Here is a 16608-nt window from a genome sequence, read left to right on the forward strand (position 1 = left end):
AACAACTCCAATTCTCAATGGTATACCACACATCTATTTTTCTGGCCCATGTGAGTCAGGTCTTTGAGGTTGTTTTAGGCTGGAGTTTTCTCCATATGTTTTCTCATCCTCCTTGGACTAGCAGCTACCCAGGATATATTATTCTTCAGGTGGTTAGCAGAAGTTCAAAAGAACAACCTAAAGCTCTGAAGCACATTTAAAGCCTCTTCTAGAGTTGTATTTCTTAACAATACATTGGAAAGAAAAAGTTATGTGACTAATTCAAACATCAATGGGAAGGTGAAATATCCTTGTACTTCCGTGAGAGACACTACAAAAGCACACAGAAAAGAGAAGACATATAATTCTATAACTAGGAGAATATGAATGAAGAACTGGGAACAATAATCTAATCCAGTGGTCCCCAACCTTTTTGGTAACAGGGACCAGTGCTCCTATGAGAATCTAATGCCTGATGATCTGAGGTGGAGCTGAGGCAGTGATGCTAGTGCTGGCGAGCAGCTGCAAATAAAGATGAAGTTTCACTCACTTGCCCGCCTCTCACATCCTTCTGTGCGGCCTAGTTCCCAACAGGCCACGGACCAGTACCAGTCTGCAGCTCAGGGGTTGGGAACCCTGATCTAATCCACCTAAGAGTGTACCTGCCTGCTGTTGTCTGCCTACTATCACCTGATTCTTAAATGAAAGTCTTCAACCTCAAGCACTCAGTGCCAAAAAGGTCTCTCAAATCCCCAGTTGTGTCACAACTTCCCTGTGTCATTGAAGTTGTCTTACTCCCACTAATGGAGAACTGTAATAGAAGTCTAACTTACAGGTTCTCCTGGATCTGACTACTGGGTAGCAGAAGAGTGAGCTGGACTCAACACAGTACTTGAAATTGCTTCATGGTGCCTCATTTCTGTTCCACTTGCAGTGATCACTCACAACTTTCACCTTCTCTCTTATCTAATACCTTTCGAGAAGATTTTTATGGGCAAATGTAACATCTTTTAGTATATGTACATCCCAGTTCTCCAGTTTTCTTATGTCTAAATGGATGATTTGGGGATCTTGGAGTAGTAGACCCCATCTTATGGTACACCTTAGTGGAAAGCTATTGTCCCAAAATCTGCAGTTGGCAAGCTGGAGACCCCATGGTATGTTTCTTGTCCAAGTCCCAGTCCAAAAGAAGGAAAAGATTGATGCTTCAGTTCAAAGAAGGTCACGCAGACATGGTGAATTCTTCCTTAATCATCTATTTGTTCTCCTCAGTCCTTCAATGAATTGGTTGAGGCCTGCACATATCAGGGAGGGCAATCTACTTTACTCAGCCTACCAATCCAAATTTTAATCTCATCCAGAAACACCTTCACAGATACACTCAGAACGATATTCAACCAAATGTCTTAGTACCCTGTGGTCCTGTGAAGTTGACACATAAAACCAACTCTCACAGTCATCCTCCTTCTTCTTAGTTCCTCTGTCTCAGTTATGCATCATTGCATGTGAAGGAATAAAATCGTAGTCGAGTTAAATCAGGTAAAAAGAAAGTTATTGGATAGATGTAGTCATGGAAACCCGAATGTAGTGAAGTGTTTTCTTCATCACTTTGCTTCCTTCTGAACATCTGCTCCATTCTCCTACTTCTCTTGCAGAATAGCTCTCTTTGCTTGCTTAACAACATGCACGTGACTGAAAAGTAGCTGCCATCTCTAATTTCGTGTGACCACAAAGCTCCATGGCTCACCACCTATGACTATGTGTGACTTTTATCTCTGATTTATATTTCAGTACCTGAGAAATTGAGTTGGATCGGTTGTAGGACCACCATGTATTATTTTGCTCAATGTCAAGTGCCTGTCCATGGTGTCCAGAAAATGTAAGCTCATCAGCTTCCTATTGCTGCTGTAATATATTACCACAAACTCAGTGGCTTAAAACAACAGAAATTTATTGTCTTATAATTCTGAAGATCAGTAGTCTGAAATGAGTTTCACTATATTAAAATCGGGAGGTTGGCATGACAGCATTCCTTCTGGAGGCTCTAGGAGAGAATTCACTCCATTGCCTTTTCTAGCTTCTAGAATTTCCTGCAATTTTTGGATTGTGGCTGCTTCTTTTATCTTCAAATCTCTCTTTCACTCTAACACTTCTGACTCTTTTCACTGATAAGGACTCTTCTGATTACATTGGTCCCACAAAAAATTAAGTTAAAGGAACTGTTAACTTAATTACACCTGTAAGTCTCTTTTGCCATGTAAGGCAAAATTCACAGGTTCTGGGAATTCTGACGTGGTTGTCTTTGGGGAGCCATAATTCAGCTTATGAGAGCAAGAGTTGTAAAGATGTGTTGCCAGTGGAACAGACACTCTGTCGCCTCTTTTAGGAGCTCTGGGAGGAATTTCTCTGCATAAGAAGTGTGGAAAGAGTGGACAATGTAAAACATACCAACTTCATCTTCCCAGACAAGGACCTGCACTTAATTTTTCCAGCCTCTGCTTCTTTTTCTTCTAATGAGATCTGTCAGTCCTCCTGTATTTGTGATTGACTTGCTTTTTTTTCTTACTAAAAATAACTCATTTGATATTAACTTCCACCAAAGCTAGATCTTCTATTACAATACAAATGCCTAATACCCTTAAACTCATGGATCAGAAAACACGGGATATAGTGGAAGTGGGCTTGGGAATCTGTGCTACTATGTAATTCTTGCATACACCAAAGTTTGAAAACCACCACTGTATTCTAAGGTAAAGCTGATAAACTTATCTTGTTAGAAGAGAAGCCTGAAGAAAACCTTCCAAGGAAACCAGTATGTTTTCACTGCAGCTTTTAGACTATAATGATAACAATTTTCCATGTAACTGAATAAGACGCTAACTCTTGGTGTTACATAAAGTCATCTTACCATATATTTAGAGATTTGAGGGTTTTAAAAAATACTTTAAATAATTTGATTCAAATGTGATATATTTTGATATGCTTTCTTTATAAATTCATAGTTTTGAATAATTGGGTAAAATTAATAGAAGAGTTAAATTAGATAAGTATTTACCTGTGAATCATAGATGGCTCCATATCACAAATTTGTAATTCAGCTGAGAGAGTGTGGGTCCCAAGCCTGGCTGCTCCCAGGTCTGGCTGTGATCCAGGCTCGTGGCTAGGAATAGGACCCTGGATTTAGAATATTACATTAGTGTAGTAGGGCGCCTGAGCCCATCTCATGTAAGCATGATTCAGCTTATTGTATCACATACATGTGGCAGAATGCCACTATTGTACTCTGATGTACGTGGAGCTCATGCGGTCTCCTAACAAAGCAGAAGCATGTTCCCCGCAATGGAACTGCACTCCCTGAAAAAGAAGCACGCTCCCTGCAATAAAGTTGGTGCCTGCTGTTTCATTCTCATGTCAGGCCCTTGTGCATTTTTCCAGCTGGGTGTCTCACCACTGAGACCTTCCATTCTGGATCAGTTCGGTGCTGACAGAGTAAATTGCAAAAATATAAAGTAGTACCTAGAAAATAAGAACATACAATTTTTGATAGTTGGTGGTTCTGTTTTTGGCAATATGGCAGATTAGACAACCTAAAAATGTGCCATCTATAAAATACTTGGACATACTGAATAAAATAAAATAGTCACCTATTTAAGTGGTTAAATGAGTTCATAAGGACGTAAGGGATATCATCAGAAGCCAAAAACAAAGCAGAAACTAGACTTGGCCTTCGATCCCTTTGTGCTTGTGGTTTGAATTTATACTCTGTAGTCTGGGAACCCTCAACCTGAGAAATTAACACAAAATTCCTCAGAGCAACTGGCAGAAGTCAATGCAAAATCTTTTTTTGGAGCAGTATATCCTTCAACCCTGGCAGTAAAGAATTCCCATGGAAAATATCCTACTAGACATGAATCCAAAAATCAAAATTACAAAATCCATGAGTAATTCACCCTAAATGCAAGAAGCAAACACAACAAACAACAGGGTTAGAAATCTCCTCCTCCTGAAAAATTTGAATAATATTATTCCTTATCAACTCTAAAATAAGTACACATAAAATAATCGAAGATATGAAATGAAATTGAAAACATGAGAAACCAGCTTCATATTGTTATATAAATATAGTGCACTATGCAGTATAAATGCGCAATGCTCTAGTACTTGAGAGGACGAAGAGAACTGCAGTAAACATTGGTATTATATGTTGAACCTGATGCTAAAATATTGATGAGAGGAAACTTAAGTTGTAGAACATTACTTCTTTCAAAATACCAGTTAGATACTGCAAACCAATGGCATCACAACGACTGAAAAATGAATGTCTCTATAAAACATAACAACATTAATCTCTGAGGATGAGCTTTAAATTGAAATCAACACAGATATCGCTTATGACATATAATTATGTCTTTATTCAAAAAAAAAGATAGATGTCATTTGTAAATTAAATTATATAAAACAACTGAGAAGTTGCCAAGCAACACACTTCCTGAAAGCATAAATAGACCACTGCAAAACTATCTTATAATAAGGCAGTTAAATTCATCATGATTAAAATCATGCCAAAGATATGGGATTCTTTTTGCTTGCTCAGAGATAACATAAATTCTGGATAAACTCACTGAAGGTGAAATGTGTTCTGTTTAGTAAAGCAAGTGAGGAATAATCGCATTTCACTAGTAGAATGTGATATGATGGGAATCAAATGTTACTTGCTATTTGATCTCAATTAATGAAAAATGAGTGTTATACAAATCACTAAAAAAAAAAAAAAAAAGAATTTTCCCAAAGATGATGGACTTCACTAAAAATACCCTCCTCATCGATGTATAAACTATAAGGCCAACATTTTCCCATTTTTGCCAACTGTTTTTAATGTGGTGTGCTGAGGCCAATAGGCTGTCAGGTGTCAACTTTCTAAAGATCATATTCCATGTGGGAAAATGTGCAGTGCTCTTGTAGCAGAAAGGGAACTGTTTACTCCCTGCATTATGTGGTCACTTCAGACTTTTTATGAACTTAATATCTCTTCATAAGCTGGTGGCTGACTCACTTTTTGCCAAAGTTCCTTTGTCAGGGTAGAATGAAATATAAAAGCTGCCAACTAAATTTTGACAGTAATAACTAAATGTAGCACAGTCATACATTCCTTTTTTGTGGCTCTGGATCTAATCCTTCATCTAAACTCTCTGTTCTATTGTAGCTATTCATGGAAGTCTATTTTGCCTATTTTTAAGCAGCTTGCCATTTAATGTAATGAGTTTATAATGTAGTTAGTTGAAAAAGGACTTAGGATTTCTGTTATCGTTTTCTTTGCATTACTCATTCTCTTTGACTAATCTCCTACCTACTATAAACTTGGGTGTAGGAGAAATAGATAGATAGCATACACTAAACCTCTATCTATGAAAGAATGGTCACTCTGAGAATTCCTGCTATAATTTCTACTATTTTCTTTTCCAGACAAAACAAATTATAGTTTTTTAATGCACATAGTTCAAAAGAGAAAAACAATAATAAAAATGCCAGATGACACAGCCTTGGAATTTCAACCATAACTGGTGAAAATGGCTGTAAAGATTTTGAATCAAAAGTTTAAAGATACTGTATAAAATTTGAGATAAAAAGTTTAGTTATTACATTTGAATTAAGTATACAACATATCAAAGTTTATAGTAGAAGTAAATACTTTTTACATGGCTTTAATCTTTAGAAATAATTATGAGTATTATCAAAATATTTTTGTAAACCATGAAATTTAACTTTGGTTTCCTTTTGGGATTTTTCCATATGGGTGTCACTTGTGAAAAATTTTAAGTTAAAAAACAAACAAACAGTCAAGCAGCTACCAGAGTGGGAAAAAATAAACCTAAAGTATGATTTATAGATTCTTCATATTTTAGGTTGACTTATATGGGAAACTATGAAGCCAAGATAAGCTGTTGTAAATTAAGGAGGGTACTTAATAATGTATATTAGTTATATACATTTCCACCATTTCCAGAGAGTCAGTGAGCATTCTGCTTAAACAAAATTGCTGCCCTTAATTTTAAAATTTCTTTGGAGGAAAATTATTGTTCTCTAAACAAATTTCAAGCTTAACTTTTTAATTTATTCAGTAGTCACATCTTCTTAAGTATCTAGAATATTTTCTAGTTTTTGATTATAGTTGGGTGGATACATATTTTTACATTAATATTTAGGATGTGACTATAGATAACTAAGCCTATCTATTTAGAATTATGTTGATTTATTGTGTAATTAGTTAAAGGTTAATTGTCTAATTAGTTTAAGAGTAATGACTAATAACCTTTCAATAAATAAGTATTTATTAAACACATACTATACCTAAATTATTTAAACTTATCCATCAGAATTTTAAAATGAGCGTACATGTGCAAGTGTGTGTGTGGGTTAGCACATAGCTACTTACAATTTTAGTGAAGTTTCTGTGTGTCTTCATACTAAAACATGCATTTGTAGGCAAACATCTTCTCTTGGCTCATGGAATTAGTAATCATTTAGGCAACAGAAAGTGATTAAAATCATGTAGAGCAAGAGAAAATGATCGTTGAATTTGGGACACAGACAAGAAAATGTTTGTGTAGTTAATACTGGACATGCAATAATTAGAATGTCAAGGACACTTCACAGAAAAGACTCAAGTCATTGCAGAAGAGGTGTCTCAGTATAAGAACTTGTGTGTCTCAGTATAAGAACTTGTGTGCTTTTTTGTCTCATAAGGTAATTCCTGTGTAACTAGACATTCCTTAATATTGTGCCCCAATTTATTAAATGAGTTTGATAATAGTGCAGATAACTCATGGGATCTGCTATAGGAAATATGCATCCATTATATAAGCATGGCTTTCCTTTATCTATGGGGCTTAGATCATCTCTATGGGATTCATTATAAAATATTCAAGCTGTTCTTTGATGCCAACCTAGGTAGTCAATCTCTTCCAGAGAAGAATGTTCTTACTGCTGGAATATGAAGTCCTCTTTTGTTTTCTAATTGAGTACTTGTGATAAAGAGTGAAAAATGGGGTGCAAAGGGAAGGTTTTCAGGGCCAGGTGAGTTACTTTATTTTCTTCCTAAAGTCAAATATTAGAATATCATCTTTATGTGTTATTTTCTACTTTTGTTGAAGAATGTTTAACAGAAACATCTGTGGGCACATGAATATATCAACTTAAACTATACTGTAATAAGACCTGAGTCAAAAATATATGCACATAATTTTAGTTTACTTTTCATTCTTAAAGCAAAATTTATAAGAACATTTAGGCATTCTAAGACCAATTAATAGGATTTTACTTCACCTTTTCCAAAGGACAGCAATTATTTTTGAATAAAACACAGAGAATAGATGGACAATTAGGAATAATGATCTCTTATGACATCAAGTGATAACAGATTTTTTTTTTTTGATACTGCTGTCTTCAGAAGTTATAAAAGGCTGATATAGACTAAAAAGGCATATGCTGTGCAAGAGCTGAGTAGGGTGTAATTAATACGGGCTCAGGTAAGAAGCTGCCATGCATTACTAATGAGAGACTCAGCCAAAGGGTTGCCTGCAAGTTCTAAAGCTTCGGATGCTGTATGTAGTTAGAAAGACAGGAATTCCTTTATGAATTATTTTATTACAAAGTTATATTTGTAAGAATCTGAGCACTGTACAAATACACATCCTTCTAAGATGCCATCATAGTAAAGACCAACAATTTGGTTACATTTCAGGGAGAAATTCTACACTGAAATGAACATTGTGAGAAAACTCAATTTAATGATACCTTGGAGTATATTCTTGCTTCAAATACTGCTGTTTTCATTACAAGGTAAGAATTCATATGCAGTCTTTACCTTATTTTATTGTATTTTAGTGTCTCTTGAAACTGATAGGAAGTTTCCCCTTATACTGTAAAGCACTTTGAAATCACTAGAATGGATATATATTGTATGACAGCCAGATTATCTTTTTGAAAATTCTTAATAATGTAGATAATTTGGGACTTTCAGCTTTTTAAAGTCTATTTTTAAATGTTAAAATTATGCTTTTATTATGATATTCAACTGTACTGAAAAAAGCTCTGATGCTAATTTTTTCTCTTCTAAAAGATGATTTCAAATAGTTGTCTGTGTAAACATATGACATTTTATAATAAATAAATTGAGAAATTGATTACTTAAACTTTCTTCATGCCAGTAACTCAAGGAATGGTTAAAAGATATTTTTAAGAAGTACTTTAACATTTGGTGCTAGGAATTGATTTTCAATTATTTGTGTGTAACAATTTTATTTATAAAATTATTTTTATAAGACAGTTTTATGGAGAAAACATTTATTTACATTTACTTGTTAGTTTCTAATCTATGAAAAAGGCTGATATTTTGGAGGTTATAGCAAAAGAGAGAAATTACTGAGGTATAAAAGACTAGAGAGGTCATAGACACTATCTTTTAATCCTAGTAGTGATTGAAACTCTAAGGAGTTTGTAATAGAGAGTTGAGAGCTGGAGTGGGCTGTGGAGATAAACACCATTATTTTGTGATGTGTATGGTAACTTGCTTGAATTTAGCATTTGCTAAGTGGTAAGACCAAGATTAAAACTGGATCTCTGACTCTAAGTTTAGTGCTCGTTCTACTGTAATATGTCTCTGTGTAAATCTAGGTACACTGCTCCTTCTTTCTGGATTACCAGTTACTCTGATATCTCACAGGGAATTTGCCAGTTAAAATTCTTGAGAAAATGCAAAATAACTAACAGCAAAACTCAGTCTAAGTTTTAGAATTTAGGTTAAAATTTAGGTTAAAATAATCTGTTTAATAATCAGAACATGTGACCAAGATGTTTGTATAATTTTTTTTATTCTTACATATATTTATCTTTGACAGGATATATTTGTGCATCATCCATCTTGACGGAAACATCAAAGTAAGAATTTCTTGTTTTTATGTCCTCTAAAACATAAATATGACATTGAGTAAATTTCAGCAAATAACTATATCTGTTTGTAAAAAAATAAAATAAAATATTTTACAAAATAAGAGCATGATATGTAGTTCTTTAAAAAGTTTCCACAAATTAATTATCAGGCATTCAGTTCCTTACTTATGAGCCAAAAATATTTCCTTTTATTTTAATTATAAGAGTTCTTGGTGATGTCCAAAGACTGTAGATACTAAAGGGATATTACTTTCACTTTCAGTAACTTACCCTTTTATATTGTTATTATCAATGTACACTGCTAATTACAAATGTGCTGTATTTTAACTCAGACTAAAACAATTTTTAATAACAAAACAAATAAAATTATTCTAGCAATAAATAATGAAAATCATTTTAGGACTAATGAAAAAGAGAATTCTATTCACCATTTGATTTTGATAAATCAAAGTATAATGTGCTTACATTAATATTAATCTTCCCTTTATAACATGGAAAAGGGGTGAATTAAATATTATGTTTGCCAAACATGGAATGTACTCTTGGCTAATACTCACCTCACTAGTTTTATGATGTGGAGAAAAAATGCTTGCTGGTGCTACAATATTACACTATTTTGTTTATTTTCTCTATCTCAAAGTTCCTTCCTACAATTCAGTTTACATCAGAGACTGGAGAGATTTGAGGACACTCCCAAATTTTGTAAAATGAGACGGCACCACCACCCAAATCTAACCCCTCCAAAAGGGGGAGGGGGACCTTTTAAATGTTAAACCAAGAAAGACCTCTTTGACAAAGTGATGGAAAGCTGGAGGAAAACACCAGCTCTCTCTTGGGAAAGGCTTGTTCAGGTTGCCTTGGGGCCTTTGACTATACAAGTTCTTTTTGTTTTCTTCCAGAAAGGGATTTAATGGAAATCGACAGAAAAGAGCTCTTTTAGCAGCACAGGTAGGTTATGCCTCAGATGGAGAGAGAGGCAGAGAAATAATACATTCTTTTTGGGACTCTGCTGTCACTTCAACAAAGAGACCTTTGTGGAAGGGAATGAAATACTAAAAACAAGACAGGAAAGAGGAGGAAGAGGCAAAGTAACTTCTCTACTGCTTTTCTACAATCTTCAAATTCATGTTTAGTTTACATTTACTTGTTTATTGTCAGCTTCATGCTTTTAAGCTATTCACCTCAGTTTCCTACAGATAGGCTCACATCATTTGTAGGCGATTTAATCCATCTACTTGCTAGAAAATTTTTGTGGGTTCAGAAATTAAGCACAATATTAGTTACGACAATGACAACAGAACAAACACAAATGAATGGGGCAGAGAAAGTTGTAAATGATCTGAGTTAAAAACTGCAAAAGAGCATCAGGGGTGTTCCGACAAACAGCTTTCATATTGTTTGATAAATCTAAATTACAGCTACTTCCGGAAAGGTACTTTTTTTTTTTTTTTTGAGTGGTAGGGTAGCCCTGAGCTTGAGGAGGTCTTTTTGCCTGGGTCCCTTTATATAAGGATATTGGACAACATAATTGCAATATCTCCAAACTGGTTAGAATGTCTAAATGGATAGGTTTAAGAAGTATTTCTCTACAAAAGATAGATGGTAAAACAGAGAATCCTAATTTAAAGGCATTTCTTTGGAAAGTAATATATTTGAGTATTTATATAGCAAACAGAATATATACTTAAGGAGGCCGTTGTCAAATGCTGAAATGCAGTTAATTTCTGCTAGATTTTTTTTTGTAAATGTCTGAATTTTTATGTGTTTTAATGTTAATTAAAGAGAATGGAACACATTTGATAGGTCATCGCGACAATTTAGAAGACAAAACTAATAGAAAATCCTTTTTCTTTCTTTTTTTTTTTTGAGAAAAGCTGCATTCTGGTGAACCTACTAGGTTGCAGAACCTGTGAGATATACCCTTAAGTTGTCACATACAGTGACCTATTAATGGGTTATCCTATTGTTCATGCAGATGTCTTTAGAATTTGCATAATTTATTACAAAGGAGTTAGTTATGTTAATCCCTCCCTTTTGTAAAGAAGTGGGGAATTCACTTACATTGACTTGATTTCTCTTTGAGAGAATGAAGAGCGAGACACTTGCCCTTTTATTTCCTGTAGAACATGCATCCAAATTATTTAATGTTTGAACAAATTTTAAAAGAAGAAATGTTAAAGAAGGACAATGAGGTCATAATCATTGTTTAGGTTTGAAATTTCATCTTTTATAAGGCCATTCTTGTACACAGATTCACTCCCCAGTTCTAGGAAGACAGAACACTGATGGATAGATATATGGGCAAGTAAGGATTCAGAAATATGTTGGCAATGTGATGAACAATGAACAAAGAAAAGGTAGATGCAGACTTTTCTCAATGGTGTATTTATTTGTGCCCTGCAGTGATCTCTTATCTAAAGACTGCCTTTCCTGGTGCTTCTCATCCTCTCCGGGAGATGTAATCAGCAAGGAGAACGAATGGGCTGTTCTTTTTTATCACTTATGTGAATATATGCATCCACTGCTTGGAAATTTTTTGTATTTGCATTACATTTCAAAATTCTTCTCTTGAAAGCAGGGGCTGAGATCTAGACTTTGGTGCAGATAATTTATTTAGGATGTTCAGTGAGGGAAAGAGAAAAGTGAGACTAGAAAGGGAGAACATCCAATACAGCTGTGTTAATGATAGGCTTTCTGCTTTGGGCATCTGGGGCTCAGTTTTGTTGGGGAATCCTCTAAGGAGCTATGTAGAATGTATTGTAGAGTTGTTTCTCCAAGGGATGAGGGAAGCTGGGGTACTCATCCACCAACTTCTCTCTCTGTTTGGTTAAGGGTGGCCTTAAATCCTCTGGAAGGCACTTTCTATGGTCTGTCCTGCTTGGATTCTATCCTCAGGCAGAGATAGAAAGAAGCCAGTGTTTGAAGTTGGAGGATTTCAATGTGCACAGAAACCCAGATGCAGGTGAAGTTGGAGGTGGTCTGAGAGGCGTCAACAGCATGTATACAGTCATGGTTCTAAACAGAATGAGATCATACCATTCTATTTTCAGTCAAGTTGGTATTTGTTGCTGACACACAAAGGATTACGCTAGAGACATAAACATAAATAGCAGTGTTTATTATGTAGAAATTCAATGTCTAGTGAGGTAGGCCTGTAAAGAAGTCATTTCTGTATAACACGTTTATTGAATCTAAGACACAATTAATTTTTGCCATTATTTATAAGATGTAAAAAATAAAAGTGTTCCCCATTTCAAGTGTAAGATGCCATTCTGAGTTCAGAACTGTAAAAAAAAAATCAAGAATTATGCATCATGTCTTAGCATTGGTGAAATGTAATATGAGGCATAGAGTGCTGTCTGAGGTCATTAGGATGCTGTGATAACTGGGAGACTGGCGTTCTAGGCAGTCATACTGAGCGATGCTAGGTAGTGAGAGAATATGGAGCAAAAGACAAGTTGTATACTCTTGCCTTAGTCTAATGTCGTCCAGTAAATTTGCCAAATAACAAAAATATGTAACATTTTATAACCCCTGTTATTGTGTGCCTGGCACTATTCTTGCTGCTTTACTTATCTCATCTAACTTAATCCTCACAATTCTGTGGAGCAGTTACTGTTATTCTATTTCATAGATTGGAAAACTGAGGCTGAGCAGGTTATATAATTTGTTCAAGGTTATAAACCTGTATGAGCATTGTTGAAGTTACTGTATACTTGTAGTGAGCATCAAAGATGATTCCTTGGAGCCAAAGTAAGAAGATTTTGGTGTCAGTAATGTTGGTGGTTGTGTTAGATTTTGGCAGTTGGAAATAATATGGCTGAAGAGAGAATAAAATTTGCTGTCTTGGGGGAATCAAGGTCACAGACTCTTGTGAATCTGAGTTAGTTTGAAGAGAGATAGGCAAGAAGGGGAGATTAAACAATGAGGATAAAACCTGGGAGGAATGAAAGCAGGAAACTATGAACTTGGAAATAATATGGCCTCACTGAGTTTGCCTCAATAACCCAAGAAAATAGAAAGTCAGTACCTTATAAAAATTTCTATATTTGTAGCTATTTTCCAGATTTTCTAATTTGCCTGCTTGACTTGAATTAAATAATCTAATTCTCCTGAATTCTTATTTCTTTCTTTCAAAGTCTGAAGCAACTTCTCCAAGATATTTCTTCCATGAAGCTATTAATTGGGGTGAGAGCAAAATAAAAGGTCAGTGCTACATCTATGTTTTTGTATTTGCTTTCTCAAAAGACTCCTCTGGGGTATATATCAAATCAATTCTTCATTACTTCCATATAATACATGAAGGAAAATGAGCCAGGGTGGTAATAACAGAAATCATTTAGGTTCACTTTGTATAGAAATTTGAATTATTTTTGAAAATAAGAGGATTAAAAACTTAGAGAAAACTGATAACTACATGACCAAAAGAGGTATCACTGGATATCAGAAACTTATTTTCTGAAGCAATTACTTGCTCTTTGCTCCTTGAAATATACAAGCTGCAGATAATTCCATTGATGGAGTTTGGCACTGTGGGGTTTTGCTCTCACATCCTGTTTTTGTTTACCAATTTTCCATTTCCATTAAGCAGAATGCTGCTGATAGTTACCAATCTAGGACAAGGTGCCAGATTGGTAAGTTTCAGGGATACTTATGAGAGAATTACAAGATGCCAAAGAAAACATTAAAGCATAATTTGCTGTCTTAGTGTTCATCCATTGGGAGTTGGAACAATCATATTGTATATTAACTCAAGGGCTCACAATTCAATTTGTGTTTTTCATTGAATTTAAAATAACAAGGATTTCTATTTTTGGCTTGATATATGTTTTCAAAAGAATAAAAAAGGCTATAAATAAACTTTTTAAGGACATACATTTGTTTAGCTAAATATTTAGACACATATTCATTGGAAAAATGCAAGATTGTTATATGATAAAATTTAAAGATAGTTTTTTCTTTTAGGAAAGAAAAACTGCATTTAAGCTTATGAAAAACACCCCCCCATATTTATAATGAATGTTGAAACAGCTCATTTTTCTTCGGTTAAGATATATTACTTAGAGAATTGTCCATTTTTAAATGTAATGACAAATTTTAGATCAATTGATCTTAAGTTAGAAGGATAATAGAGTTTCCTAATTCTTGCCTTTGGCACAACCTTGGTTAAATTATTGCAGTTAGATAAGTGCCCTCATGACCTTAACATATTCTAGAGAGGTCCAATTTTTAGTAATACTTTACAGTGTCTCAAAGATATCCTTTAGTCCTCTCGATGTGTTACTTAAATCCTTCTCGCTTCAGTTTTGTCAGTTGCCTCTTGTCCGCTTCTTATTAGAGAAAAAATTTTCACTATGACTCCTTTGCATTTTTAAAACTCACTCAGGAGCTCATAGTTTATTGCTTCCTCTTTTCAACATAACCCTTTGGGATTTTTTCCTTCTATGAAAGAAAGAATATTTTTGGTGACAGCCAGCAGTGATTCCGGCTTCTGCTACATTGGAATTAAGTATGGGTCAGAAAAAATTGATAACTGAGCCTGAGGATTAATATACAAACTTCAAATGAAATATTAAATCATTCTCTTAAAAAATGGGAATTTCCTTTTGAGTTTTATATTTTGCCTGATGCCTCGAGCTAATAATGGACACTACCCTTTAATACAGCACTTGCTCCCGAAGAAGGAGCCCATCGGACGTGCAGCCAGTGCCAAACTCCAGTGCCAAACTCCATCAACGGAATCATTTGCAGCTCTGGTGTATTTCTGGTTCTCATCATCTGGGACAAGGATTCCTTACATGGGAACTTGACCTTTCAATTGCTTGGAGGAGGCTAACCTTTGCTCTCAGAGTAGTTTGATGTGAAAGTCTGTCTTGCTTGTTTCACAGCCCACATAATGAAATGAACTAGATAAAGACTCGACGTACTTAATTCTTTAGCTCATCAAGGCAAGAGGCCCAAGGTTCTGTTTGAATTAACAATGGTAACAGTCCAAGCTAAATCTTGACATAATATGTTTATAAAAACTGATGCACTCCAGGAGATAACATTTTTTTGCCCCTCAGGTTCTTGTCCTCATGAATGCCTTAACGGAGCTTTCTGTTCTAAGACTGGTACATGTGACTGTCAGATATTTCAGGCGCTTGGGACAAGGTGCCAGATTGGTAAGTTTCAGGGATACTTATGAGAGAATTACAAGATGTCAAAGAAAACATTAAAGCATAATTTGCTGTCTTAGTGTTCATCCATTGGGAGTTGGAACAATCATATTGTATATTAACTCAAGGGCTCAGAATTCATTCTTAGTAATTTAGAAACAATGTAAAAGAAAATAGATATGCCCACTTTCCCTTCTTACTTATCTCTACTATTTCCTCAGATATTTTTTCTACTCTAGATGGAACTACCCATTAAAACCAGGTTCTCATTCATCTCTCTCTCTTTTGCTTGATAAATTAGATTTACTATTCAGGGCCATACATTCTTTTTGACTTTGAATTAATTGAATATTCTGTACATAAAATAGAAATAATATTGAGAGCTCTTCAAAGCAGAGGGTTCTTAAAAAATATTTTGATCCACAATTCTAGGTTAGGATCCTATATCAATAAAGATCAATAGATATTCATTTGTGGTATGAGTATTTACTGAGCATCTACTAAATCCCAGGCTAGGCACTGGGGATGCTACAGTGAATAATACAGACATGTTCCCATTCTCTTGGAAGTTACAATCTAAAGGAGAGGACTAACACACAGCAGATACACATTAATCACACTTATGACACTTACTGTAAAGAAAGTGTTAGATTCTGTGAAAATTTACAACAGAGATAAGGCAGAGAAGACTGCCTGATTAGTGAATCACTCCATGCTTTTTCCTGAAAAGGCCCAATTGGCCAAGGCTAAATTTAGGTAAAAATTATAAAAAGAAACACAACGACTGTGTTTTATCTTCATACTCTCTATAGAAGGTATTAGAATATTTTACACATATTGAATGCTCAACAAATGTCACAGATGTTCATATAATTCTGAAGGGAAAGGTCTAGAAAATCAAAGTAGAATAGAGAGCTATCCACAAGGGTGAGAAGGGAGGTAGGCACGAAGACAATAGGAGATGAAGTTGTATGATTTAAGACAAACATTGCCTAAAATTTGGCCAGTTTGAGGTCTTAAATTCCAGCGTACTTTGGATGACTAATGCTTCCAATCCCCAGACATATAAACATGATTTTCTCTGTCAGTGGTTATTTTTCTCTCTGGATTCTATTAAGATATTGTTGAAAGAATGACAGAGTCTGGAACACTCTCATGCTGCGTAAGCTAATTTTTAGGATGCTCAGTGGTGACGTTTTCTTTTCTGAGATTATATTGCTTTATTGCTGTCACCTTTATTTACTGTATTATCCTCCCTACTCTTCCTTTCTTTCAGAATCTTCCTTCGGAAGCAAAAATTACAGAATTTTCTAACATAAACTCTTCCTTCAAAACAACTTAGAGACCATGTTTTTCTTCAGGGGAGTTTATAGTTTTGAGAGCAACCAGTAATTTTATGTTTGTTATTTCTTCCTATGATATTGATGACTAAAGAAGAATATACCTATTTTAGTGAAATAGAAACACCTACCATGACTGAACCTTGCCAGAAACAGGTGTAATTTATTTAATTCTATTAAGT

At 34.8% G+C, this 16608-nt stretch overlaps 1 protein-coding gene across 2 annotated transcripts in view; it reads left to right on the plus strand.

The window, feature by feature from the left end:
• The first annotated feature begins 7562 nt into the window (after window positions 1–7562).
• OTOGL (otogelin like) overlaps window positions 7563–16608 on the plus strand; it is a 126796-nt gene continuing 117750 nt past the window's right edge. The window contains exons 1-6 of one of the 2 annotated variants that reach the window (XM_039838918.1): window positions 7563–7580; window positions 7721–7818; window positions 8877–8916; window positions 9828–9876; window positions 13068–13134; window positions 14994–15092. In XM_039838918.1, coding sequence (XP_039694852.1) covers window positions 7576–7580; window positions 7721–7818; window positions 8877–8916; window positions 9828–9876; window positions 13068–13134; window positions 14994–15092 — 358 coding nt within the window. In that variant the 5' untranslated portion in view covers window positions 7563–7575. Of the gene's footprint in view, window positions 7581–7720; window positions 7819–8876; window positions 8917–9827; window positions 9877–13067; window positions 13135–14993; window positions 15093–16181; window positions 16276–16608 lie in introns of those variants that run through there. The other variant, XM_039838919.1, reaches the window with a different exon arrangement.

This window comes from Pteropus medius, unplaced genomic scaffold (assembly GCF_902729225.1).
Source record: "Pteropus medius unplaced genomic scaffold, Ma_sr-lr_union100, whole genome shotgun sequence".
Classification (NCBI taxonomy): Eukaryota; Metazoa; Chordata; class Mammalia; order Chiroptera; family Pteropodidae; genus Pteropus; species Pteropus medius.